We start from the raw sequence: 27,875 nt of genomic DNA, 5'->3' as shown, positions 1-27,875 counted from the left end.
AAAAAGCAAGTGACACAAATGGTTTGGACACCTGGAGTGAGCAGAATTAAGTTATTCTTAGAAGTATTTAACTCTGGAAGGACTGTGTATTGTGTATTTGTGGGTTCAGATTCAATCAAAACACAATGGAATAAATTATTTTGTTTAAAATAAAAGAAGAGAGATCTTTTTCCTTAATCCCCCAGTATTTATTTGAGTTTTATCCAGCTTTTATTGCTTTATATGTAACTCAAGGCAACAAACATATCTAATCTTCCTTCCTCCTATTTTCTCCACAACAGCAACCCTTTGAGGTCAGTAGGACTAAGAAAGAGTGAATTAGATCTGAGAGGCACAAATTCTGTCCACTTGTTAGGATGGAGGGAGAACCTTTAACTGATTCTGCTAGGGGTAGCTCCATTAACACCACAATTTTATGTAGTGCAGTGTTCTATGGTTGTTTTAACTGTACTTGTAACCTGCCTTAAAACTGTGTAGCAGATAGGCGGGATAAATAAAATCGCCAAGAGCAGTGTCGCACTACATTGAACTGTGCATTTTCTCCGAGTTCAAATGAACAAAAATACAGGCGCAATTGTTACTGAAGATCCAATGGCACGGAAAACAGTACCGAAGGAGAGTTGGGATTTAGGTGCAAGAAAGGAGATCGAGGGAAGAGCCGGGATTATGGAAGGAGAGGAGACGATATTCTCTTAGCTAATTAATGTTCATACGGGATGAGGGGGAGTCCAAGCCACCTGGTACATTTTGGGTGCATCTTCCACCCAACGCGTGGCCGACTTCGCTCCCTCCTGGGGCGGGCGCGCGGCAGTGCTTGACTTCCTCCTGAATCCGCGGCTCCTTCTTCTCCGGGGTGCCCGTCTCCCGCTCTTCCCGGGCGTCGAGGGGAGGCGTCTCCAGCGAAAGCAGCGCCACTGGCTCATTCCTCTTTCCTTCCTTCCCGCCCGCCCTTCGTCCATTGTGCAGCCGGCAACTCCAGCACTCCCACCTGCTGGCAGCGGCGAGGCGAAGCAAGCGGAGTCTCCCCACCGTTTCATTCACCCCACTGCGCGCGTATGTCCCCAGCTGAACCGGGGAGAGCCTCCTCCTCCTCCTCCTCCTCCTCCTCCTCCCGCCAGCATGCGGTGTCGCCCCCTTGCCCTTCCTTCCTCTTCCCCAGCAGCACCTTCCTTCAACTGAGGCAGCGTTGCAACCAGCAGCGTCGTCCCCGCCTCGTTGCTTCTCCTGCCCAGAAGAGCCGCCGCCGCCGCCGCAATTCCCCGGGAGTGTAAGCGGGGGAATAGGGGCTGGTGGTTGGACAACCGCCGCCGCCGCCTTGGACTGTAATGTGCTCCCGGCTGCTGTTGTTAGTGCCGCAGCAGAAGCAGCAGCCGCAGCCCTGAAGGAGCCATGCCGGGCTGGAAGAAGAACATCCCCGTCTGCCTCCAAGCCGAGCAGGAGAGAGGTGAGTGAGCGTAGGGGGCGCAAAGCGGAGGCTTCGGGGGCGCCGCGACAGGGAAAGGCTGGGCTGAGCAGGACCCCCTTCCCTCGGCACCCCCCCCGACCCCCCTCCCTCAGGTGCACTCCGCCTCGCGCCGCGCTCCCCTTCTCCTCCAAGAGGCAGAGAAGCGAGGCGGGGAGGCAGGCTGCCAGCAAACGGGGGAGTGTCTCGGTAAAGGCTCCTATGGGCCGCTAAAGCAGGAGGGGGCGCCACTTTCTCTTCCGCGAGTTAACTTTTCTTTGCCTAGGCGCCTTGTCTCGCCTTGCCTTGTCCCCTTGCTTCCTACGGGGCGGGGAAAAGAGGGTGCTCCTTGAGACAAATGCTCTATCGAGCCTGGCTTCCCTCTTGATACCATGGATCTCCTTGAGAAATGTACGGACTTGGCAAAGTTTAAGCCTCTGCTGGGGGATGGATGGGGGGCTCTAATAGCTTCCATGTGGTGGTGAAGGAGAGATTGACAGAGAGAAGCTGCGTTTGGTTAGGGTATTGGAACGGGGCTTCCAAATTTTGTGGGTGATGTGACAAGGGAGGAGAGTTTAAGTACCTCCGTTCTGGTTTGTGATTTTCCTTTCAAATGGATTGGCCTTTGGTTCAGGGCACCCATTCTCCACAAGCAATTCGGCATCCAGTCACAGCGTCTGATACTCTCCCAACGGGGTGTTGGGCAAACTATGGAATTCTGAGATTCCGGAACAGGGGCACAATCCTTGGGGTTCTGCTTCCTATAGGAGTAGATTTTGTAGCAAGGAAACAATGATTTTGTGCTTTTCTGAAAGCATTCAGATTTCTAGATTCTCCACTATTTCAAGGGATCCCTCTTTTTTCAGATATTCAAGATCCTAAATATTTGATTTTTAAAGTTGCATCAGAGAACCTTGGAGAAATCATGCTCTTGTTTTTGAGCTGGGATCTTTCTTGGTCTATCATGCAATAATAACTTGTGGCCCTGAAATAAGTGATCCCTCTGTATCCATAGTCTTAAAGTAGCTGACAGAAAATCTAGATAAAAGAAAATGTACAGATTTCAGTTAATAGGCTCGCCTTAACTTATTAAGTGTTGTTTTGTTAAGTGTGGTTGGGAAGGTTACAGAATGTTCATTTACTGCTATTATTATTGAGCTGTGTGCTTCATCCGTGTTAAAAAGTATCTGAAAAGAAAGACCATGTTTTGATGTCAGAAAAAGTAAAAATAGGTCTTGATTAAATTTGCAAAACTATCATTTATCTCCAAAGATTGTACATTTTATTGCTTATTTAGAAATCATGCAAAATATCTACAAAAATTACATATACAGATCATTTCAGGGGAAAAAATGGAATTGCTAAAACTTTTGGGAAAAAATATTTCACAATTTATCTCTACTGTAATAATAATAGCCGCAGTGTGATTTACTGAATGGTGGGGAAGATTATAAGCCAATTTATTGAAAGACAAATTGACTGCAGCAAACATTGTTTGTAAATATGTGGTTGCTTTGGTTATTTACTGCATTGTATAATTGTAACACATTGGCCTCCATGTTTTCTGATAATTTTTCAAAATCGAAATTGAATGAATCCATTGCTCATTCAAACGGCTTTTCAGAAGCCACTGGGTTCACTGTATACAAATTGTGTGCTTGTATTATTTATGTGTGAGAGAGCTGTAATTTAGGCTGTGGTATAATAGATCTGCAGGATTAAATATATAACTGAAAAAATGTACATTTATTTAACATAGGAGATCCTTGGTTTGTAAGATGTGACTATAATGAGACAGAGATTATTTAAATATCATTTAGAGGGTAATCAATGAAATCCTATTTGTTTCTACCCAAACTAAATGTACTGAATTTTAATCCATATTGGCAGCCTAATATAAATCAAATGCAAAAACAATATACATTTGAGTGAAGTTACATAGTTTGGGGGGAAAATGGATGATCATAATGTCACAAAATGATACAGCTTTTTTTTCATGGAGAAAAAAACTCCAAAAGATTTCTGTAATATGAAGGCAATAAATCAATTTTGTGCATAAAAATCAGAATCAATAATACTGTATTTAATTTTTGCTTGTATTCTTTTCTTATTCTTATTATGGTATCAAGTTCAACAACTACTTTGGCTATATTTTTATATGCTGTGTTGAAATAATATGTATAATCTTTTTAAACAGTTTATAACCTAGTTTGCTTAATTTTATTTTAAGTTTATGTAATTATCATAGCACATTTCACCAATTAATGTTACATTCTTATTTTTTTTCCTCCTTGGTACAAATAAACAGTTTGATTTCTGAGAGAGTTCCACTTATAATGCTCCGTCTTCACTAATGGGTAAAGAAAAACTTCAATGCTGTTTTAGATTTTTTCTTTCTTTCTACCAAAATATACTCTCTATATATTATAAGGAATAGATAAAATGATCAAAATACGTAAATTGGTGTTGAATTAGGATTTGATGATGAGAGAAGATGTAAAAAAAACCCACAGAAAAATAGCTAGAGTTTAAACAGTTTCATTGTGGTGTTGACTTAGAAAGCGGTTATAAATACAGTTAAATTCTGATTCAGAGCCAGTTTGTTTATAACTCCCTCTGCTGTTAGTACATAATATTTTTATTCTGAAGATCAGAAGCCAACTTGTTTTGTTCAAAGAATGCCTTATTTCAAATATATGTACAGTATATTTATTGTTGGCAATAGATATACAATAAACTGGAATAATGAAAAAATGTGTTTAATTGTGCTTAGAAAGAGGTGTCTGAAAGAGATAATGAATTTCATCCATATCATTTTCAACACAACAAATTCAGTCAGCTGGGTGAAAGTACTATATTGGGTTACATTTCATTGTTGACACCTAGAAAGAGCCCTAAATAATTCAACAGCCAGCTTGAAGTTCACTACTGAAGTTCTTTTTCTCATAATAATTTGTAGTCACTAACTTTGCCTTGAAAAAAGTGCTTATGCGTTTACACAACTTTTGCCAAATACTAAAAATTTAGAAATAAAATAAAAAATAATACCAAATATATAATAATAAAATGAAGATATATATTTATATTTTAGTCCAGGATTGACTTACTTTAGAACATTTGTTCCTGAACAAAAACAGAAATACTGTAACTCATGGGGAGGAAAATACTATTCTGTCTTTACAGTTCCAAATTCAACCTTGTAATTGAATTAGGTATGTATGTGTGTGTATATTCCTATTGGATTTTAGACCAAGATATTTAATATCACAGCCTCGATTCCAATTCAATAATTTAAAGATATTTAAAACAATTGTATTTTTTTAAATTTGAAAAGGCAAATATTTTAGAAAAATATTGTATATAAAATATTTGAATTATAGTGTCTGTAATATAACTTGTCTGTAATGGAAATACTGAGATAAAACCTTGCTTCACAAATATATTTATTTATTAAAGAGATTTCTATAGCTGCCCAACTAATACACAGTGCTCAAGGGCATATAATATTAAAAATCTACAGTTTAAATCTGCCCCATGCTGTCCAGTGACAACTCAATCGGACAAGGCTTTTGAGCAGCTCTGAACGGGGTTCCCAAGCCCACTGACAAAAACTGTCTTCAAGGCCTTGTGAAAAAGCAACAAAGTAGGAGCCAGTCTTATCTTTGGGAGTATACTGTAATGTTCCAAAGGTAGGGAACTACCACAGAGAAAGTCCTTTATTTAGGTCCCACCAGATGTACTTCCTTGATAGTTGGGAACCACAATATGCCCTGCCTTCCTGCTCTGGTGGGTTGGGTAGATGCAGTTGGGTAGAGGTGGTCCTTCAAATAACCTGGCCTGTAAGGCTTTAAAGATGATTACTAGCACTTTGAATTGCACCTGGAAGCAAATAGGCAACCACTGCAGCTCCCACAAATGGGTTGACACATGTACACATTTGTCCAAAATCCTGAAGACTACTGGATTTGAACCAATTGAAGTTTCTGGATGCTCTTTAAGGGTATCCCCATGTGGAGCATGTTATAATAGACCAAACACTGTGACCAAGATATGAGTGAATGTGAGAAGAGACCTTTGGTCCAGGAATGGGTGTAACTAGCACACAATATGCAGTAGTGCAAAGCCTCTGGCCACAACTGCCACCTGCTCCTTAAGCAGGAGACATAAGTCCAAGAAAACTCTCAAATTATGTACCAGGTCTGTCTGGAGCAACTCCATCCATGACCAAGGATGGTAATTCTCCAAGAACAAAGGAGCCCAGGATTTAAAATCACCCCATCTTGCCAGAGTTCAATTTTAACCTGTTGCTCCCAATCCAGACCTCAACAGCCTCCAGGCACCATGAGAGGGCAGTTGCAGCGTCGCTTAACTCACCACAGACTGAGATGTTCAATGAATAACGTAAGCTGCTGATAATATCTCATCCCTGCTCTCATCCAGTTGTTTCACATAGGTGCAGAGAGAACACTGATCCTGCAGGACCCCACAAAGCAAGGGCTGAGGATTGGATCTCTCACTCCTGATCAACGCTGACTAGAAATGGCATCAGAAAAAGGATGTAAAAGGATGTAAACTAAGACAACACTAGGACAAACCCCCCCACTCCCTGTCCCCAATACCATTGACCATGGTATTGAAAGCTGCTGAGAGGTCAAGTAGAAGAGAGATGCAGTATCCAAGTCCCGCTCCAGATCATTAAAAATCACAACCAAAGTGTTACTTTTACATATAAAAAGTAAAAACCATCAGTATATCACAGTGTATCTTTACAATTCAGGACATATATGCCTCCGAAGGCATGATCCAGGCCTCAGAGGTCTCCTCCAGGCTGTTGCTGCCCGGAAATGAGGCTGGAGGACACTTCCACGTGTCTCCAAAGGCCCGATCTCGGCCTCAGAGGCCTCCTCCAGGCCGCTGCCACCTGGAAATGAGGCCAAGGGATGCTTCAGCAGGATTGGGCATGGGAGCAATTGTGTGGTGCTGCCACCACTTCAGCTCATTCCCCTCCCCCGCTACCACTTTTCTAAAGTGGTTGTGTACCACCTGCTAGGTGCAAATGTACCACAGGTGGTACCTGTACCACTGTTTGAAAAGCCCTGTTTAAGGGTAAAGAGAAGGGATGGGGGGTGCATTCTTACTACACTGTGGAAGAGCTCAGAAAGGCCAACCAGCTAGCTCTACAAACTTGTAAGAGCTGTGGACTTTGACTCCCAGAATTCCTCAACCAGGAGTGAGGAGTTATGGGAGTTGAAGTCCACAAGTCTTAAAAGTGCCAGGTTTGAAGACCCCTGAACCAGCGGGTAGTGGTACATATTAATAAACATGGATAAATTCATCATACATTTGTCAGTCCAAAGAGAAAGTGATTCAGCAAAGGAACAGCCACCAAAGAAATTAAAACTGATACTTTTTTCTTTTTTTCTACAGTTTGTAATAGTTTATTAGATTATAGAATAAAATAAGATATGATGCTGGAAGATGAGCCCCTCAGGTCAGAAGACGTCCAATATGCTACTGGGGAAGAGCGGAGGGCTAGTACTAGTAGCGCCAGAAAGAATGAAGCGACTGGGCCAAAGCCGAAAGGACACTCAGCTGTGGATGTATCTGGTGGTGAAAGGAAAGTCCGATGCTGTAAAGATTTTTTCTCCATAGGAACCTGGAATATAAGATCCAGGAATCAAGGAAAGCTGGACGTGGTCAAACAAGAGATGACAAGACTGAACATCGACATCTTAGGAATCAGCGAACTAAAATGGACAGGAATGGGTGAATTTAATTCAGATGACCATCAGGTATACTCCTGTGGGCAAGAATCCCTCAGAAGAAATGGAGTAGCCTTCATAGTCAATAAAAGAGTAGGAAAAGCAATACTGGGATACAATCCCCAAAATGACAAAATGACCTCAGTTTGAATCCAAGGCAAACCATTCAATATCACAGTAGTCCAAGTCTATGCCCCAACCACTGTTGCTGAAGAGGATGAAATTGACCAGTTCTATGAAGCCCTACAGCACCTTATAGAACTAACACCCAAAAATGATGTCCTTATCGTCATGGGGGATTGGAATGCTAAAGTAGAAAGCCGAATGATAACCGGAATAACAGGCAAGTTTGGCCTTGGAGTACAAAATAAAGCAGGGCACAGGCTGATAGAATTTTGTCAAGAGAATACGATGGTCATAGCAAACACTCTTTTCCAACAACCCAAGAGACGGCTCTACACATGGACATCACCAGACGGTCAACACAGAAATCAGATTGACTATGTGCTCTGCAGCCAAAGATGGAGAAGCTCTATACAGTCAGTAAAAACTAGAGCAGGAGCTGACTGTGGCTCAGATCATGAGCTTCTCGTTGCAAAATTTAGGCTTAAACTGAAGAAAGTAGGGAAAAGCACTAGGCCACTCAGGTATGAGCTAAATCATATCCCTGATGAATACACAGTAGAGGTGACAAATAGATTTAAGGAATTAGATCTGATAGACAGAGTGCCTGAAGAACTATGGACGGAGGTTCGCAACATTGTACAAGAAGTAGCAACTAAAACCATCCCAAAGCAAAAGAAATGCAAGAAAGCAAAATGGCTGTCTGAGGAAGCTTTGCAAATAGCTGAGGAAAGGAGGGAAGCGAAAGGCAAGGGAGAAAAAGATACACCCAATTGAATGCAGAATTCCAGAGAATAGCTAGAAGAGATAAGAATGCCTTCTTAAATGAACAGTGCAAAGAAATAGAAGAAAACAATAGAATAGGGAGGACTAGAGATCCCTTCAAGAAAATTGGAGAGATGAAGGGAACGTTTCATGCAAAAATGGGCATGATAAAGGACCAAAATGGCAGGGACCTAACAGAGGCAGAAGAGATTAAGAAGAGGTGGCAAAATTACACAGAAGAACTATACAAGAACAAGCTTAACATCCCTGATAACCACAATGAGGTAGTCACTGACCTCGAGCCAGTCATCCTAGAATGTGAAATGAAATTGGCCTTAGGAACAAGAGGAACTAAAGAACCTCTTGTTGAGAGTGAAGAAGCAGAGTGCAAAAGGGGAAAAAGATACTAGTCTCAAGTTGTTGAGATTTGTTTATCCAAGTTTATGGCTTCTAGTTTGTTTATATAGTTATAGTTATGTTTGTTCTGAATTTTTTTATATAATTTAAGCATATAAGCGGTGGAGTGGTTGCATTTCAGATAATACATGATTTTTAAACTTCAGGATGGGGACCTTTTTTCAATCTGATGGCTGTATTACAGGGGTTGGGAACCAGTTCACCAGTTTGTGGGCTGCATGGCATAGCAGTTCCTTATTTTGTTTCTCATGTTCAATCTCTTTTCCCTATTATTCCTTTCATTCTTTGTTTCCCTTATTCTGATTTTTCCCCTTTCCACCCTCCAGCTAGTAATTAGGCTTTAAAACCTTTCATTGGAACAGTAGAGATTAAAAGACAATATGTTGCATATTGTTGAGGGAAAAGTCTTCGTCATGGTTCAGTCCAAGCTGGGAATAAACAATATGGTGACTGCTTTAGAAAGAAGGTTGCAGTTTATTGAAGAGGAGAGCCAGACAGGAAGATGGCTCTGGAAAAAAGAAAGTTAGCACATGTAGGGAGTGGGTTTTTATACCCTCTGGAGCCATTTGTATGGAGTCGTTTCCTGTTCCTGTTTGAAGCTTTGTATTTCCTGTGTCATGTATTCTGATCTGAGTCTGGGTGTGCCCTTTCTGGTATTCTGATGGTGGTGGGTTAATTCTATCATGTCCCAAGGGTCATATCCTGTTTCCCTGAGGCTGTGGCTGATGACTCTTAGATTTTTGGTGTTGATTCTAGGGATCTTTCTTCCTAATCCCAGTTTCCTGACTCCAGTCTTTCTGACAAGATTAACACATCTGCAATTCTGGAGAGTTGGTTTCTGTTTGGGGGAGGGAGACTTGGGGCTATTAAGAAAACTGAGCATGCTTTTCTCCCTCTTTAAAATCCTTTAGGGAAATATATTTTTCTGTCATTTTAATATTTCCTTCTCTGGGGGGTGACTTCCCACAATATGAAGACAGTTATTTTAATCCTAATTTTTAGGAAAGGCAGCTGTAGGCCACATCCAATCTATAGACTGGAGATTCCCCCCTCTGCTTTAACATTTGACAATAATTAAAATGAAGAAATGTTGGTCATTTTTTTCTAGAAAAATTCAGCTGGGATACTTTCCTTCAAAGAGAGTATTCCAACCATTCTTCATTTGAACATGTTTTTCTACTTTGATTTCTTTGCTCATGCTATAGTAAGTTTGTTTATTTCTATTTGTTTTTGCAAAGTGTTTTCATTTTAGAGGAAAGCAAGGTGATTGGCTAAACATTTAAAATGATTACTATAGTAGCAGGTTTGCTGGAAGGTAATTTATACTTTTTACGTCACATCATGACTATTAGTTGATATGTATTGCAAATTAATGTCACTTGTTTGCTAACACTATTTAAGTGCCTAAATAAAGAGTAACATGCTTAATATTGTATTTTGAAGAAATACATGTAAGTATTAGCAATGCACTAAACCTCTACCTAGATATTTTGTTTACATCCCTAAACCCTTCAGTAGGTATTTTTTATTTCAGTATTTCCAGTGATTTGCATATATATGACCTACCATTCTGAGCTTCAATCTTTTCTGCATTTTTCTTTTACATTTTTAGACAATAAAATAGTATCTCCATTCACTTTTTTATCTGGCTTTAATTTATAGCCTGAGTTTCTCTGGAGATAAAATTATAGAAATACTTATTCTTGGACTTTTTACACTGAATTTGTTATGTATGTCATAATAGTGCACTTTAAGTTCTGTAATTTAAAGATATATGAATATTTAGTTTCTTCACTGAAATGTATACCGTAGTTCCTTCACTGTAAATTCCAAGATGATTTACAACATAATCAAAACCAACAATGTTAAGTAACAAGCCAACTACAATTCTGATTTTAAAAAATAAACCAACATTTGGAAGATTTTAATGCAGTTTTCCGTCACTTCATATACTATACATGTAAATGATAGCACTGTCTCCAAAGTATTGCCAATAAGATTCAAAAGTAATGTCAAGAAAACAATGAGGAAAAAATTTTCTTTAGAAAATTTCAGAATATTGTAGTCTTGCTCAAAAAAAATATGGAAGGAAAAATACAAATGAGTGCATAATAGCTGTGCATGACACATGGATTCTGTCTCTGTATGGGAGTCCACTCAGAATCATCTTCAGTATTATCATGGTTCTAATGAAATTTTCAAGATCTGCAAGGTCAGGTAACAAGCTACCTGGATTTCTTGAACCATCTTTATTGCTAGTAGAGTAATATAACAGAATCTTGAAAGTTTGCCAAAGTAATTTCCCCAGACTAACTTATATTTAGCACAATTAAAGCAGAATTTTTCTGAATCTCTCACAATTTCCCCCTCCCCTAGACTTAAGAAATCTCTTTTGCAATGGTCCTGCCTCCACGTGTGTTTTCAGTTTTATGCCTAGCCTTGCTATTTCATTTGAACTCTAGGCTGTCTTGTACATGCTGTTTAGAGCCATTGCTATTGTGGAAGGATGAAAGGATCTACATCAGAAAGGGAAATCAGAGACAGGCTTCCACAACAGATAATACACTTTAATAGTCATGCTGCATAACTACCCATAAACAACCCTTCTCTCTCCTCTAATGTTTCCTATTCCAGTGAAATCTGATATCATGGCCTAGTCACTTCATGTTAAAGAAGAGGATTGGAGAAAACATCCCAACAAACATTTGGTCAGGGCCCCTCAATCATACTTATGCAACAAGAAGCCTAACCATTCCTGCCATAGATTTAGCAGATTCTGACTTGAATCTGGAACCTCCTACATTCAGCTCTGAAGAACATTGGGATCTGAAGAGATAGCACCAAAAGACAGAGTTTTTAGAGGTTATGCCAAGAGAGAGCTGAATCTGACAGGGCTGTTTAGGAATGACCTCAAGAAACCCAGGTTTGATCAGGGCCCAATGCTGTTGCTGGCTTTTAAGAAGCAACCTAATCAATCCAGAAGTTGCATCTAGTATAAAATGCAGCAATGCAGGCAATTATGCCTGCTCCTTGATCACATCATGTTAAACTTCTACTCTGTGAACAACATTGATTGCTATATACTTCTGAGTTCAATTTAAACAACTGGTAGCTAACGATAAATCCCTTCATAGAGTGAAGTTATTTGAGAGATTGCCTTTTTCCAATTATGTTTTCCTGTCCCATTAGAACTGGCAGGAGAGGAATGCTCTTGGTAGCACAGACTGCACAGCTTTACATAGTTCTCGACATCTTTCTTTAAGCCTGGCCACCAAAATTGCCTCTGAATTAAATGCAGTGTTTTCAAATAAACGAAGTGGCCAGCCTGTTTTACATCATGGCTGAGCTGGAGTGCTTGGAGTCTTAGTGATTCAGGCTAATATAATCCCCCCCCTTGTACGCCAACCCTTCCTTATGGGTAAGGAGGATTTGATTGTCCTTAAACCATTGATCATTGATCAGTTCTTGTTTTAACTTCTTTGTTAACGGATTGTCAGGGGTAGGAGTTTTTACAGATTGGGGTCTCTGGGGGGGGGTTATCTGCGAAATAACCTGTGGTGCTGACATAATGGAATCAATAATCTGTTCGCACTGGCTTTTATATTGGGGTAATCTGGATAGGGCATCAGCCAAGAAATTTTTCCCCCCGGTATATACTTAAGAGTGAAATTAAAATGATTAAAGTACTGCGCCCAGCGTATTTGTTTGGAGGATAGTTTATGGGGAGTTTTCAATTCCTCTAGATTTTTGTGATCAGTCCATACTTCAAAAGGCACCTTGCTCCCCTTCAGGAAATTGCACCACGTCAGTAAAACCCATCTGATTGCAAAGGCTTCTTTCTCCCAAATAGCCCATTTCCTCTCTGTGTCAGTGAACTTTTTGAAGTGTAAGCACAGGGCTGTAAAATCCTGCTATGATTTTTTTTGTAAGAGTACTGCCCCTACAGCTACATTGCTGGCATCAGCTTGAATCAGGAATGGTTCCTCTGGGTAGGGGTGCTTTAGGACTGGCTCAGCAGCAAAAAGTCTTTTTAAGTTCTCAAAAGTTTTTGACATTCCATAGTCCATTGCAGTGGTTGACCAGGTCGAGGCTTCCCCTCTTCTTTGCCTGTTTTTAACAGTTCTGTCAGGGATAAAGCGATTTCAGCAAACAAAGGGATGAATTGATGGTAGAAGTTTGCAAATCCCAGGAAGCTCTTGAGCTGCTTTCGAGTTTTTGGAAGTTGCTATTCAATAACAGCCTTCACTTTTGTTGGATCCATCTCGATGCCTTTGCTGGAAATTCTATAGCCTATGTAATCCAAGCATGTCTGATGAAATTCTCATTTTGACAGTTTGATGTAGAGCTTAGTGTCTAGTTTTTTCAGCACGTCTCTCACTAAGCTTACATGCTCTGTCATAGTCTCAATATAGATTAAGATGTCATCAACATACACTAAAACACCTTTGTACAGGTGATCATGTAACACCTGGTTAATCAGCTGCATGAACACAGCAGGAGCACCTTGTAGTCCGAATGATATAACTGTGAACTGATAGCTACCCAAAGGACTGTTAAAAGCAGTTTTCCATTCATCGCCTTCTTTTATTCTCATGCGGTAGTAAGCCTCTCTTAGATCTAATTTGATAAAAATCTGCCCCTTTGCCAGGTGGGTTAATAAGTCCTTCATTAGAGGAAGGGGGTACATATTCTCCATACTCACACAGTTGAGCCCCTTAAAATCAACACAGAGTCTAAGTGGCCCATCTTTCTTTTCCCTAAACAATACTGGGGCTGCTACTTTGGATTTGGCCGGCTCTATGAATCCTCTGGCCAAATTCTTGTTGATGTATTGCGGCATTTCCTCCACCTCAATGGTAGTCATGGCATACATTTTCGGTTTTAGCAGTTTGGTTCCTGGTAGAATTTCAGTGGTGCAGTCATTTGGCCTGTGGGGTGGCAGGACATCACATTCCTTTTCACTAAACTCTTCTGACAAAACTCTGTATTCACTGGGAATGAGTGGCTCTCCTGGCAGGGGAATGGTGGCAATTTTTATTGACTTGGCTGGTGACTCTGTCCCCCTACTAACATCAAAGGAGGAACTGGAGGGAGATGGTCCTATGGGCAATCTCAGGGTCCTCATCCCCTTTTCCCACCAGATAAAGGGTTTCTGTGATGACCCAGGGCACGGCATAGAGGCAAAACAGGCAACTGGAAGTTCAAACCACCCTTTATTTGCTGCAGAGTTTCCCCAAATGCTCCCACATTTCTGGCAAGCTGCAGAACAAAGTAAGACACACACACCTTCAGCAGCCTCTGGCTGCAAATAGTTTCACAAGTTTTTAACTTTTCAGGCAGAGAAAGTGTGTGTATGGAACAAGCCGTCCTCCTCCATGTTTCGACTCACACACAGTTAGATTAGAAGAGCAATTTTCTCAAGGCCACGTAGATAACAAGGAAAGAAACATACATCCAAAAGTATGTGGAAATACAAGCTTGCCTGAGCATTTTCAGAAGAGAAGCCAAAATTCAATCCAAGGTCTTTGAACACCAAATCAAGTTTGTCAGCCAGTCCAATGGTCAGAATTTCAGGGTTTCCAAGCAGAAATCACAACACAGAACAAGAGATCAGAGAGTTGTTTCCAAGATCACCAATGACACACAAAACTCCAAGCATTCAGCGTTTTTTTCCCAACAAATGCCCCTCCCCACAGCAGCTCCTTAATTCTCAGTCTCCAGGTGTGCCTTGTGGAGAGGGGTGGGGTGCTTTCCTCCCAAGTAGTTGATAATGCCTGCGCTTTTTCCTCCTCCTCTTCACTCTCCATGCTCTAGCATCAGGACGGGGTGGCCCTTGCTCATCACCTGAGCTCTGTCTCTCATGTTCATCCTGTCCCAGTCCTGAAAGGCCCTGGCCTGTCTCAGCCTGCTCTTCCCCACATTCCTCTGAAGCCACAGACATCTCTCCCTCGACCTTCATTGGCTCCAGTTCCAGTTCATTTTCTTCAGTCATTTTTGGAGCCACCACAAATCAGATGAATTCCCAATGTTCACTTATTTCTAGCTGCACCGGCTCCGTTAGATGGGTGATTAAAGTTCCTCCCATTAAGGACCCATCTGCCTGTTTAAATTTCATGAGTTTGGAGAGTAACCTCACCCAAAGGCCCAGTTTGAGAGCTGTCGGCAGGCTGATAGTGCATCGTGAGCACCCCGAGTCTACCAGTATCCGTAAGTCCATTTGAGCTTCTGTCTTAGGAAGTATAAGTTTGGCAGAGAGGGAGAAAGGTGGAATAGGTTGACTCATCACTGGGTCGCTCTCCCTCTCATCATAGCTGTCGTAAGGAGCCAGGGCTGTGGCTGGGTCGGTGGGGTTCTCTACCTTCTCTTGAGTAGGCGAGGTGACTTGGGCAGCTGGTTCCTAAGCAATCCAACTTGATTTTTCTCTGGCAGATGGCTGGCTTACTTTCCTTTTCTCTGGTGGGACTGAACCACTTTTCTGCTGTGGGAATGGGACAGGGCAAACCGCTGCCTGGTGGCCCAGCTGGCCACATCTGAAGTATTTGATCAGTGGGCCCGAGGATGATTTTGGAGGTTCTGCCGCTCCTGTCACTGGGGTTCATCGGGTAGGTGGTTGTCTAGCCTGTTCTGGCCTTGGTCCAGGTCCAGGGGTAATCGGCTTCTTATAACGGGTCAGCTCGATGTCCATCTTCACTGCCACTCGGCACCACTCCTGTAGTTGTTCAGGAATTCAACGGTAAACACAGGTTTGGAACAGATTAGGGTCCAGGCCATTCTTGAAATGGTGCACCAGGGATCTTTCTGGCCACTGCTCAATTCGGCCCGCCACTCTGTGGAATTCACACACATATTCCTTTGCTGGTCTGCCTGCCTGTTTTATTTTGTGAATGTCCTTCTTGGCCTGTAGAGCTATGGATTCATCCTCAAACCTGGCTCTCAGCCCTTGGATTAATAGGTCATAGTCTCATAGCTTGGGCGCTTGCTTGTTGTGCAAGCTATTCAGCCATTCTGATGCCTCCCCCTCTAGGTTTGCTGCTATGACATTAACCCCAATGGCAGGGTCCAGGTAGACGTTGGCATTTCAATTCAGCATCAGACACTGTAAGAGGAAAGGATTTTTGCTATAGTTTATATCAACTTTTCAGTTTCTTATTAATCACTGGTATAGATGCACAAGGAAAGCAAAAGGTAAAATGGCTATAGTTTCTCAATTGTCATAGCACTGATATCGTCATCAGGGATCTAGAATGTTTTTGGATTGGACAGAATGGGGCATAGCCTTCTAAAATTCCAGAGCCCATTATTTTGACTCTGACAAAAAGCAAAAGGAGTCACATACTTTTCAGTAGTGTCACAGGGTGGGAACAAATTGCATCGTATTAAGATCTAATATGAAAACACACAACTGGCCAGTTTATGACATCAGCACAACCACCAGCACTTTATTAATTATTTCATTGCATCTCATGCCTAAATTCCTTTGTTGCACAAGATAACAGTCCCAGGACTGTCATTTATGTCTGTTCAACCACTCACAGGACATTACTACACATTCACAGTATTGAGGGAGAATAAGATCCTTCTTCAAATGGAGAGAATGCCAGTCAAAATTCAATGATGATTTTCACAATAACCTTCCAAATTATTGGCAGATCAGTTATCATGAAAACAACTTCGTTTGTTTTAGTGCCAGAGTGGATGTTTGGGTCTTGGGTTCACTAATAGGGAAGGCTTTGAGTATGGGAAAGATGGTATGCAGACCAAAGTGGGTTACACTGGTTCTTTGGAAGGTGATTCAGGACAGTGGAAGAGGCAGGATTCAGTAGTCATGGAAACAGAGAGAGATGATCAGTTCTTTTTGAGATTCCTTGGATAGATGGTCATAATCTGGAGGCTAGTTGGGCAATTTGTCATGGCAAGGCGACAGTGGAAACAGGGAGTCCAATGGCCAGATGAATAACCTGGCAGAGCAAGACAGTGCTTTCTTATTTCCTAAAGAAAATATTAAAGTTGAAGGTAACCAACATTATGTGTAACAATTACTTGAAATTGAAACCTCCAAAATAGAAGAGGTGGAGTTGGCTGCACACAGCACAGAATTTTGTTTTTCAAGCAGTACATTGAGAACGCGCATTTTAATAGTCTTATAACTATTGAACGTGAAAGCTGAAGGTGAAACCTGAAAAAAACTAGCATCTATACCATTAATAAAAAACTGAAAAGTTGATATAAACTATAGCAAAAAACCTTTCCTCTTGCGGTATCTGATGCTGAATTCACTTGTGGTTAATGCAGCCTCAGGGAAGACTTGGTCTGGAAGTCATATGGCACAGATTGACACAGAGAGATGGAAATTTATTGTCATGGGCTGTTGTTCCTGTATAGCACCAATCCAACTATTTCAAATTGTCTACCAGGAGACCCGTCTAGCAGGCTGTCAGCTTTTAAAGATGTGTGTCTGAAGATAGTTTCTTTCTCCCTATTTTTGACAATAAGTGATCCAGCAACTCTATTCTAGGCCAAGGATTTTTGCTTGTCAAAACAACAAATCAGTGCAGCCAAGCAAGTAGCAGATTGTACTGCCACTTCTTTGTCAGGTGCCATAGCTTTTCACAGATCTGCTTGCTTTGGCTCAGCCTAGAATCCTGCAACTGCATTGAGAATGTTGCCCATGTAGCCTGCTCCCTTAGCAGCATTTCCTGGTAGGCAGGCTGGCTAGCTGGTTGGGGCCTCTCCCCTGGAATTAGGACAGGAAGGAGCCGTGGATGGGATTGCTGGGAAATGTAGTCCCCAGCAGGGGGAGAAAAATCAAAGTGCTGGGGAGAAGGACAGATTTGAAGCTACTACGAGGAAAAGAGGCTGTAGTCCTTCAGAGAGAGAGATTGCCATCCCAAGAAGAGAGGACGGCAGTATCTTGGCCTAGGACTTGTATCCTATCTGCCACAAGAGAGGGACTCCTTAGGCTGCTGACTGATTCTGCAGAGGACATATTTATGTTTACCAACAGAATTGTTGAGGGGCCATTTGGCCAAAAAGTACAGCCTTTGGCATATTTTAGTTGAGCAACATTGTCCACCATAAGGTTTAATGCTTTGTATCAGTGGTGGTGAACCTATGGCACGCATGCCAGAGGGAGGCACTCAGAGCCCTCTCTGTGGGCAAGTGTGCCGTCACCCCAGCCCCACCTCACCCCATGGCCCCCTCATCACCAGCAGCCCCCCGAAGGAGAGTCGCCCCGGGCACGGCCTGCATAGAGCAGCGCAGCCAAGGACATGGCAGCTGGGCAGCGGGGACAAGACTCCGCCCTCACACCCCATCACACGCAGATGATGATGCGGAGTGCAGATGGAGGGCGTGGCTGCCGTGGTGCTGCTTGGCCACCTGGGCAATCTGCTGTGGAAGGCTGTAGAGGTGGTGGGTGGACCTGCGGGGGGCGGGAGGGCAGAGCAAAGGCGGGGCAGTTTTTGGGCACTCGGTCTCTAAAAGGTTCGCCATCACTGCTTTATATTATTGTGTCATTTAATTTGATGTTTATATTAATGGCCATTATTTTTAGTTAAAGCCTGTAACTCCTTCCAAGGTGTGTTAATGTACCTGGCCCAGATCATACTTATCACCTGGGAAAGGGATAGAAGGGTCTGATTGACAGTGGCTCTTTCAGGGGAAGCACTATAGCTAGAATCCTGCAACTGCATTGAGAATGTTGCCTTTAATGAAGAAACAAAAAATGAAACGGCATCTGTAGAGGAAGGAATCTTAGATTGCTCAAACACTATCAAAGAGAGCTTCCATCCTATCCTAGATTTTTAGAACCAAATGTGTGTGTGTTTGTGTGTATGCATATATATATGTGTGTATATGTATTTATGTATACGTATACACACACACACACACACACACACACACACACATATATATATATATATATATATATATATATATAATCCGTACCTATATCTAATTTATGTATCTATATCTAATCTATATCTAATCTATACCTATATCTATATATATCTATAATGAATATTTTTATATATTTCCATATTCTAGTTTCTTACCTCTATAAAGAATTCCTCAGCAGGAACCCAGGCATTCCAGTTTAGGGTTCTTCTCTTTGGCCTATTGATACCACTCAAAATCTTCACAACATACATGGTGATAGTCATAGCCCATATCAGGTTACAAGAGATTCAGGTGGATAACTGGCTTAGAGACATTCATTTTAAGCATCAGTTAATCCACATACCCATGTAATTTTGCAACTCAGGTAGATATTTATATCATCATCATGGGCATCCTTCAGTCTCAAGAGACTATGATATCGTGCTCTGGAAAGAGGTCCTAAAGCAGCATCTGGTGTGGCTAAAAAGGCCAATTCGAGAGTGGCCGTCTCTTCCACACTGAGGGCAGATACAATCTGTCCCCTGTCCAACCCCCAGATTTCTCTGGTTCCGGGACGGCCTCTTTGCCTCAGCCTGCCGCACAAGTGTCTCTTCCAATTGGAGAAGGCCATGCTGCGTCTTTAGCCTCCAAGCTGAGCGATCAGAAGTCAAGGTTTCCCAGCTGTTAATGTCCACTTCCAAGGCCTCTAGATCCCTCTTGCAGATATCCTTATATCACAACTATGGTCTCCCTCTGGGGCGCTTTCCCTGCACTAGTTCTCCATACAGGAGATCTTTCGGAATCTAACCATCAGCCATTCTCACAACATGCCCAAACCAGCGTAGACGTCGCTGTTTCAATAGTGTATACATGCTAGAAATTCCAGCACATTCCAGGACTGCGCTATTTGGAACTTTGTCATGCCAGGTGATGCCAAGAATACATCGGAGATAGTGCATATGAAAGGCGTTTAACTTTCTCTCCTGCTGTGCTAAAAGGGTCCAAGACTCATTGCAGTACAAGAGTGTGCTCAGGACACAGGCTCTATAGACCTGGATCTTTGTACGTTCTGTCGGCTTCTTATTAAGCCATACTCTCTTTGTAAGTCTGGAAAACGTGGCCGCTTTACCAATACGTTTATTCAGCTCAGTATCTAAAGAGAGTGTCGGAGATGGTTGAGCCAAGGTACACAAAGTCATGGATGACCTCCAGTTCTTGTGCAGAGATTGTAATACAGGGAGGTGAATCCACATAGCGAATATAGCACATAGTGAAACATGGACAGTTTTAAAATACAGTAGAACTAGACAGATTTATGGAAGGTAGTAATTTTTAACATCAGAGACAGAACTATTTGCAAGGAAATATGAACATAGGAGTGTATAGTATCCTGCTCAGCAGCTTCTCTTTGTCATGATGGGAACAGAATGCCAAACTATGTAAGACAGCCTTTCCTAACCAGTATTCCATTCTAGAAACCATTAGTTTGTTTAACTATTGCTGATAATTCTAGACATTGATTTTCACATTGGAGGACACCAAGTCTAGTAAAGTTGATGTAGAACTTTGGTCTGATCCTGCATGGATCTTCTTACATTTTTATAAATCTATGGAAGTTTGCTCCTGGAAGTCAACAAAATAATTTTGCAAGTGAAATGCTGTGATTTAAAATGCTTTGTCCCTCTGTACTCTGCAACTCTGTCTCTGCTTTGAGCATTGCCACTGGCAAAGATTTTAATTGAACAAGTTTTTATTGGAGTAGCTATTCTTTATGTACCCTATTCTCAAGCTCTGAGCCTTTGAAATAGATCAAAACAATAATCTGGAATTATATTTAAGAAGCAAATTGGTGGGCAATAAAGCTCTCCTTGTATTGAAAAGATATATTCCATTTAATAGCTATATTGCTGTATTTGAACTAACTCTGAAGTTTTCTCCAAAGATAGGCCATTAATAAAAAAAAGATAGTAATCCAACTTGAACATTGTGATTACAACTGTTGTTGTAAGATGATAAAAATAACAATAATAAAGAAGATAAAATTTTACATCATATAATGTTTTGCAAATACTTTAGAAATGCAAATTCAATATACACATTCCATCTGATTTTGTTTAGCATATAAATATTTCATTAGGTTCTTCTAAAGCAGATTTGACGGAGGGGGGGGGGATAAAATTCAAGCAGCAATCTAAGTTGTACACCAGGCTCCTCACTTTTTTCTGTGGTGTGGCAGAACAATAATCAGCTATTTCCTTTAGAAGAGTATCTAAAACCTCTCCGTTGTTGCCACTTTTGTCCCATTTTTCCTCCTTTTCCTCCATAATAGAAAGACTATTTTTTATTTCAAGTAAAATAATTTATTAACTGCTTTACCTGGAGTTGTTTTGTGAGAATAGTTTGAAACAAATTTGACTAATAATCTTATTCTTCCTTATCTAACTTGGGTATGCAAGTTAAGCAAATGCACTAAGCCAGATGCTAAAGCTCTTAGCAATTACCTTCACTGTTGTCCTTTTAGTTTAATGAGGAAACTAGCAGCTGTCAGCTTTTACGCCCTCTCACAGAACTATCTCTGGCTATTCTGTCCTTGTGTTGCTATGTTTTGTTGACCTCCCCTGCCATTTTTACCCTTCTACTTTCTCTAGAAATGAATTTTTGCCTGTTTTCAAATGGTTAAATATAATTTAGATGGGTACATTCTTCTTTTTCCATGGAGAACAATTTGGTGGCATTGAGCAATTAGTGCCTGGTTACAAGTTCCCCCTTCCTGATACAAGTGCTTTTCTCACACACAAATATGAGTGAAAAATCTAAATGCATTCTTTTGTAGGAACTGCTTTCCAGTTTTGGACTTTATTTTTGTTTTTTGTTGTTTGGTCTCTGCCATATTACAAAATATGCTTACAGAAGTTTTCATCAGGAAGTTTCAGAGCTCTCTTTGTGTGCATGATTTAATTCAACTATATATGTTTTATGGAAGGAAGGAAGGAAGGAAGGAAGGAAGGAAGGAAGGAAGGAAGGAAGGAAGGAAGGAAGGAAGGAAGGAATTAAATTCCTTAAATTCCTCAAGATGTATTTTGTTGCATAGTACCATTGAAATCAATGGCTCAAGTTAGATTTCAATATAAAAGTTCAAGTAAGAATCGTAGTAAATAAATAGTCTATAACTGATACAATATGCAGATAAATCTTCAAATACGTAAATATTCAGTAGAATTTTAAAATGTGTGTTTATACAAAGTAATCTGTAGCTTTGTTGGATACATTTTCTTTAGACAAACACAGTGTTATAATGAAGACATGTTTTTGTGGAAGCAGTAGATTGAGAATATTTTATTGAGATTTTTCTCATCCGAAAAACTGCAAGAGTAAAACACTTCTGGCTGAATAACATTTCTGTCTGATGTGTACAGTTCACATTTCCTCCAGTGAGACTAGAAACTAATTAGTATGACATGTCGTTAATTTGCCATTAACAATCATGAACAGATTTATTACATTTTGAATATTTTACAATTATCCTGTTATGTTATCTCATAGGGTTGCTTTCAGGAAAAACAATATAATTATATACTAGTAGAAATTATAATTCAACTACCTATGCATCAAGTTATGTAAATACTGTAAATAGTATTTCTGTACTGCTTTTTATTCTAAAAAAGCAAAGTAGTTTACATAAAATTAAACAATTTTGAGATGAGATGCAGCAATAGATGCTACTTATGCCTGATGACTCCCAAGTAAGAATAAAACTGAACTGCTTCCTCATAGTCAATATAGACTGCGTGAAAATGGAATTAGGCGTTAGGATTGAAAGTCATGTAAAACCTAATAAATGAGGATGTGACATAGGCAATCCATATCTCTCTGGTCCGAGAATTTAAGAAAGGAAAGATAGATTAATTAAATATCATTCTGAAGATACCATATTTAGTTACAATACCAGCTTTACTCCTGCTTTGCCTGGCATCTCCCTTTGGATATCCTGTCACAGATTTGTAGATTAAATCAAAAACTTATATTGTACAGTACCAAAGCTCTAGGCCTGCTGTCAGTGGTGAAATCAGAATCGATGATACGGTGCCCTCTTGCTTTTTAGTGTGCCTCTTCCACAATTTCTGTTACTGGGCTAGGTTTAGCTAAAGAGAGTTGGAGATTTTGGCTTTGGAAGCTGGCCAGGAACTACTCATGCTGGATCTGAAAGTTGCATCTCACTTTCCTCTTTTGTGGGAAAGGATCAGGGCTTTTTTTGTCATAGAACGCCCAGAATGGAGTTCCGGCACCTTTTTTGGATGGAACCTTGTAGGGTAGGCAAGGCGGGTTGTACAACATGTGTGAGTTCCGGCACCTTTTTCTTTTACAAAAAAAGCACTGGAACGGATTGAACTAGACTAGCTCTCTTCCAGCTCTGAACTGAGCAAGATAGAAAAGTAAGCATTTGTTATTCATTATTCTTCCCCCCCAAAAAAGGAAGGAAGGAAGGAAGGAAGGAAGGAAGGAAGGAAGGAAGGAAGGAAGGAAGGAAGAAAAAGAAAAGAAAGAGAAAGAGAAAGAAAGAAAGAAAGAAAGAAAGAAAGAAAGAAAGAAAGAAAGAAAGAAAGAAAGAAAGAAAGAAAGAAAGAAACATTGAGCATTTTCAGCATTCCAAGACACCCGTTGCTTATGTTTTTTCAAAGGAACAGCAGTATCAGCTTTGAATTGGGTAAGGGATGACTTCTCCCTGATGGAATCTTAATGGAATCTCCATTCACATAAAACAAATTAAGCAACAAAATATACATCCCTTGAAGGCCAAATCAGATACAATTTAAAATGAAATGGTAATAAAATACAATCTAAAATGAAATTGTAATAATGTATAATAATTTAAGATATAGATAAAATATGATAAAATTATATTTCGGAGTCGCCCTTGCAATCTACCCCAATCAGCCCCACATATGCAGATCTCGACTAGACCATTTTGTTTAAGTACTGTGCCACGTTAAATGTTATTTTCAAGTTCTGGCCGGACATAAGGTAAGTTGTTTTGATATGGGGATCCCAATGGGTCATTTGTTTGGTATATAGACCAAGATACCTGTCTCTCACCCTCTTATACAGGCAGCAGTCAAATAGGATGTGAGCCAGGTCTTCTACTTCTGCTGCTCCGCAAATGCAGAGACGTTCATTATAGGGTATAGCATGAAATTTCCCATATCTGACCATTGTGTCAAGCTGTTCGAATCTCGCTCACAGAAATATCTCCCTAAGATGTTTTGGGAGTTGTGACTTCAAGTAACTGTCTACTTGAAAAGTACATTTGTATTTACTCAACCATTTCAAGTTACCCACCTTACCAAGGATAGCTATATCAGTTTGTGCTTCTATATCCTTAATTCTTTGGGCAACTCTTTTTTTGGATTGTTCTCCTGTTACGCAAGAGACGGGAAGGCCACAGCTTCTTACAAAATTTGTTAGTTTGGTGATCCAGGAGATTTGTGATTGCAGATTTATTTGCTCTAGTAGGCATAACTTGGGGAGTCTATCAATCTCCATTTCATTAACTTTGCACCAGTAGTTATAAGCTCTAATTTTATATAATGCATGAATTGTATGAATTCCCAATTCAGCTCTGCTGCTGCAGCAGATGTTCTTGGATCTACACCCAAAATACATCTCAAATGCTGGGACTGTGTTTGTTCTAGGACTGTGGTTGAGTAAAGACCCCAAATTTCTGCTCCATACAAGAGCATTGTGGTAACCTTAGCCTTATAAACCTTGTTTAATGGGGCTAGGGACCCTGGGTAACTATGGTTCTTTAGTTTGAGCAGTAAATTCAAATGGGCTTTTGCTCTAAATGTACTCCATTGATGATGGAGATCCAGACTTGGAAAAAGTTACACCCAAATATACAAAGGTGTTAACTTGTTCAATTGGTTCACCATCTAATTGCCACTTATGTCTCTGAAAGTTTCTTCCAAACACCATTATTTTTTATTTAGATTTGCTAATGATTAGGGAGTTATCCTGGCAATAAGAGCTGAATCTTCTTAATAGCCTACGTAATCCTACTTGTGAGTATGATAAAAATCATATCATCAGCATAAAGCAAGCTGTTACAGTAAGTATTTAGGATCATCGGCATGTGTACCATGGTATGCTTCATTAACCCAGGCAAGTCATTGATGTATAAATTAAATAATAATGGGACCAGGATACACCCTTGCCTTATCCCTTTATTTGTGTGAATCCTGTTAGTCAGGGCCCCATTAATCCCATACTGCACCCTCAAACAGGTACTTGTGTAAAGGGCTTTAATCAAAGCCAGGAGTCTGGGTTCTATTTTAAGGGATGTCAATTTACTCCATAGTACGTCTCTATTTACCATATCAAATGCTGCTGTACGGTCTATGAAAGCAGCAAACAGGGCTCTCCTCTTATAGGCATATTTGGCAATTAGATGGTTCAAGACAAAGCAGTTATCAATAGTAGATCTGTTTTGTCTAAAACCTGCTTGTTCTTTTGTGAGGATGTTGTTTTCCTCTACCCAGATTTCTATTCTGTTCAAAAGGTACCTAGTACATATTTTTGCTACAATGTCAATCAGGCTGATGGGCCTGTAGTTACTAGGATCCTTTTTATTCCCTTTTTTATATATGGGGACAACTATTGCCATCTTCCACCCATCTTGTATATGGCAGGTGTTATTTATGTGTGTAAAAAGACCTGCTAATACAGGCCCCCACCAATTGGGAAATTTCTTAAATAATTCTGCTGGTAAAAAATCTTCGCCTGGGGCTTTACTGCTCTTTAAGCTTTTAATGATGGACTGTATCTCCTTTTCTGAGACTGGTGGCCAAGGGGGGGAATTCTAGGGTTTACTAAATCACTGTTTAAATATAGTTTCTTTACCGGTTTGGTGGGGGCAAACAAGGACTGATAATAATTCTCCCAGTCTGCAGCAGACATTGGTATGTCGAACACAAATCTCTGTTCCTTCAGAATACCTGCTACAGAGTGCCAAAATAATACTGAGTTATGACTTCTGGCAGCCAACTCGAGTTCTGACTAGATTGAAATGGCAAATGATTAGTTTGCAGACTGTAGTTATATTGGTCATCTCTTAGGCCTTTGCCTGATTGAGTGTTTTCTCTATGGGTGTTCAAATTTTTGGAAGGAAGACAAGCTCCTTCTCTACTTTCATTTTCTGAATTAGCGATCCCATGTCTATCCATGATTGTCCTCCCAAGTCCTTCTACAGTTTTTGGGTGGCTCCTAACAAAGCTTGCAAAAGATTCTTTCAGGCAGTCGACCTTATTTATGACAATTGACAAAAGATCATATATTGAGTTTACAGTTTGAGCTGTAAGCAAACATTGTGTGGAGAGGAAGTCTGTCACATTTTCCCCCTTTAAATTTGTTACATCTTCCTCCTGTGCAAAGAAGGCTGCTGCTTGGGCTCCAAGGATGGGAGCCACTCTTCGAGAGGGAGGAGGAAAGCTCTACACACTGTTTGCCTTCCAGTTCGGTTTGTAAGTCCCATTCCAATGAGTCACATAAATTAAATTTATCTGATAAGGTGCCTGCGAATGAGTTACTTACTGGAACAGACTGTCTGTTTGCAATATAATCTTTCATTTTCTGCTGCTTCAATGTCTTGGATAAACTCTCTGCTGCAGAGTGCTGTCTCTTCCTCCTTTACCCCATTCAAGTTTGTTCAAACAGGTTTAAAAATGTTTAAAAATAGGTTTAAAAAGGTTAAAATGGGTTAAAAAGGGGTAGGTTAAAAATACAATATTAAAAGAGGTTAAAAAGTTAAAATAAAAATAAAGTAAAATAAAATATTTTACTTTAAAATATTTTAAAATAAATAAAATAAAATATTTTAAAATAAAATAGAGGGACGCGGTGGCTTAGTGGGTTAGGACGCTGAGTTTGTCGATCAGAAGGTCGGCAGTTTGGCTGGTCGAATCCCAAGTGCCGCGTAACAGAGTGAGCGCCTGTTATTCGTCCCAGCTTCTGCCAACCTAGCAGTTCAAAAGCATGTAAAAATGCAAGTAGAAAAATAGGGACCACTACGGTGGGAAGGTAACAGCGTTTCATGCGCCTTTCGCGTTTAGTCTTGCCGGCTACATGACCACGGAGACGTCCTCGGACAAGCGTGGCTCTTCAGCTTTGAAATAGAGATGAGCACCGGCTCCTAGAATCAGAAACGACTAGTATGCATGTGCGGGGGAACCTTTACCTTTTTAAAATAAAATAAAGCTTTTACTTTTGGAGGAGCTCTTTACAGCCTTTGCTGCCTGTCCACCATCTTGGCTCCTCCCCCAAGAGACTCTCATCATTGTATTTTAAAAAGTCTTGATTTAAAAAGATTGATATGTCTAATTAGGACTGAGTGTAACCAATTATCATTGTTACTTTCTATATGACATTATTTATAAGGATTGACACTTATGAATACTTAGCTCTTTCTGGTACACATTTTCTGTTGGGGTGTAGTTTGAGGTAGATTGACACAATCTAATTGTGGCTACCCATAATTTAATGAAAGACCATTTTGTGGAGTGAGCAGGTGACACCTGGCTGACCTTGTCTAGTGTTGAAAGCTAAGCTAAATATGGCTCAGTACTCAATAAGAAATCTCCAAGGTACATCAGAGCTGGGGGAGGGAGGGGGGGAGAATCCCAGAAGAAGACAGTGGCAAATCACTTCTGCATGATTACTTAGAAAATGATGATGTGACTAAGAAATTGTTAGAAGTCCAACTGGACTTGTAAGAGATTAGACCGTTATACACAGACACACACACACACAGAGACACACAGACACAGACACAGACACACACACACACACACACACACAGAGAGAGAGAGAGAGAGAGAGAGAGAGAGAGAGAGAGAGAGAGAGAGAGAGAGACATAGACATACACACATGCTTGTTTTCAAGAGAACATAGAATAAATGAAAGGTAAGTAGATTCTTTCACACTTAGATTAATCTATATACTACTAAAACTCTTATCATGATCTTTAACTGGGTAAAACAGTGCATCATAGGACTTTTGAACCAATGTACTTCAAATGGGCTACCTTATAGAATGTGTCCAAAATCTGGGACCCATGCCTAACTCCCAAGGGAATGAAATTTGAGGAACTACTGCTGCAGTCATGTAATCTTCATTTGTAACCTTCCATGACAGTTTCCCAGCCTGCCTCACAATCCTTTTCTCCCTCTCCCAGCCAGCAGCAGTCATTTACCTGCCTGCTGGGAAGGGAACAGGAGGGCAGATTTCTGATGCTCCCTGTCAGCTTCCCATAAGGAAACTCAGTGGGGAAGCCTGCAGGAAGTGAGAAATTTCTCCTGGTGCCACTGCTTTTTTGATGACCTGTTATCATTCTCTGCTTAGGTAAGGAAGTATATTTGAAACAATAACCCAAAAGGGCAGGGTTATCTACTAAAGTATAATAGTGAGACTGTTCTTTAGTAACTCAATTTTACACA

General features: G+C 40.6%; 1 protein-coding gene across 3 annotated transcripts in view; it reads left to right on the top strand.

The window, feature by feature from the left end:
• Positions 1-353: 353 nt before the first annotated feature.
• The window catches only part of GRIP1 (glutamate receptor interacting protein 1), a 351,911-nt gene continuing 324,389 nt past the window's right edge, over positions 354-27,875 (top strand). For all 3 annotated transcript variants that reach the window (XM_081331019.1, XM_081331027.1, XM_081331022.1), the window contains exon 1: positions 354-1,444. In XM_081331019.1, coding sequence (XP_081187145.1) covers positions 1,390-1,444 — 55 coding nt within the window. In that variant the 5' untranslated portion in view covers positions 354-1,389. The remainder of the gene's footprint in view (positions 1,445-27,875) is intronic.

The sequence above is a fragment of the Vipera berus genome (genome assembly GCF_964194415.1).
Source record: "Vipera berus genome assembly, chromosome: 6".
NCBI lineage: Eukaryota > Metazoa > Chordata > Lepidosauria > Squamata > Viperidae > Vipera > Vipera berus.
Note: the sequence above shows the minus strand (reverse complement) of the source record. Positions and strands in the feature narration are given on the sequence as shown.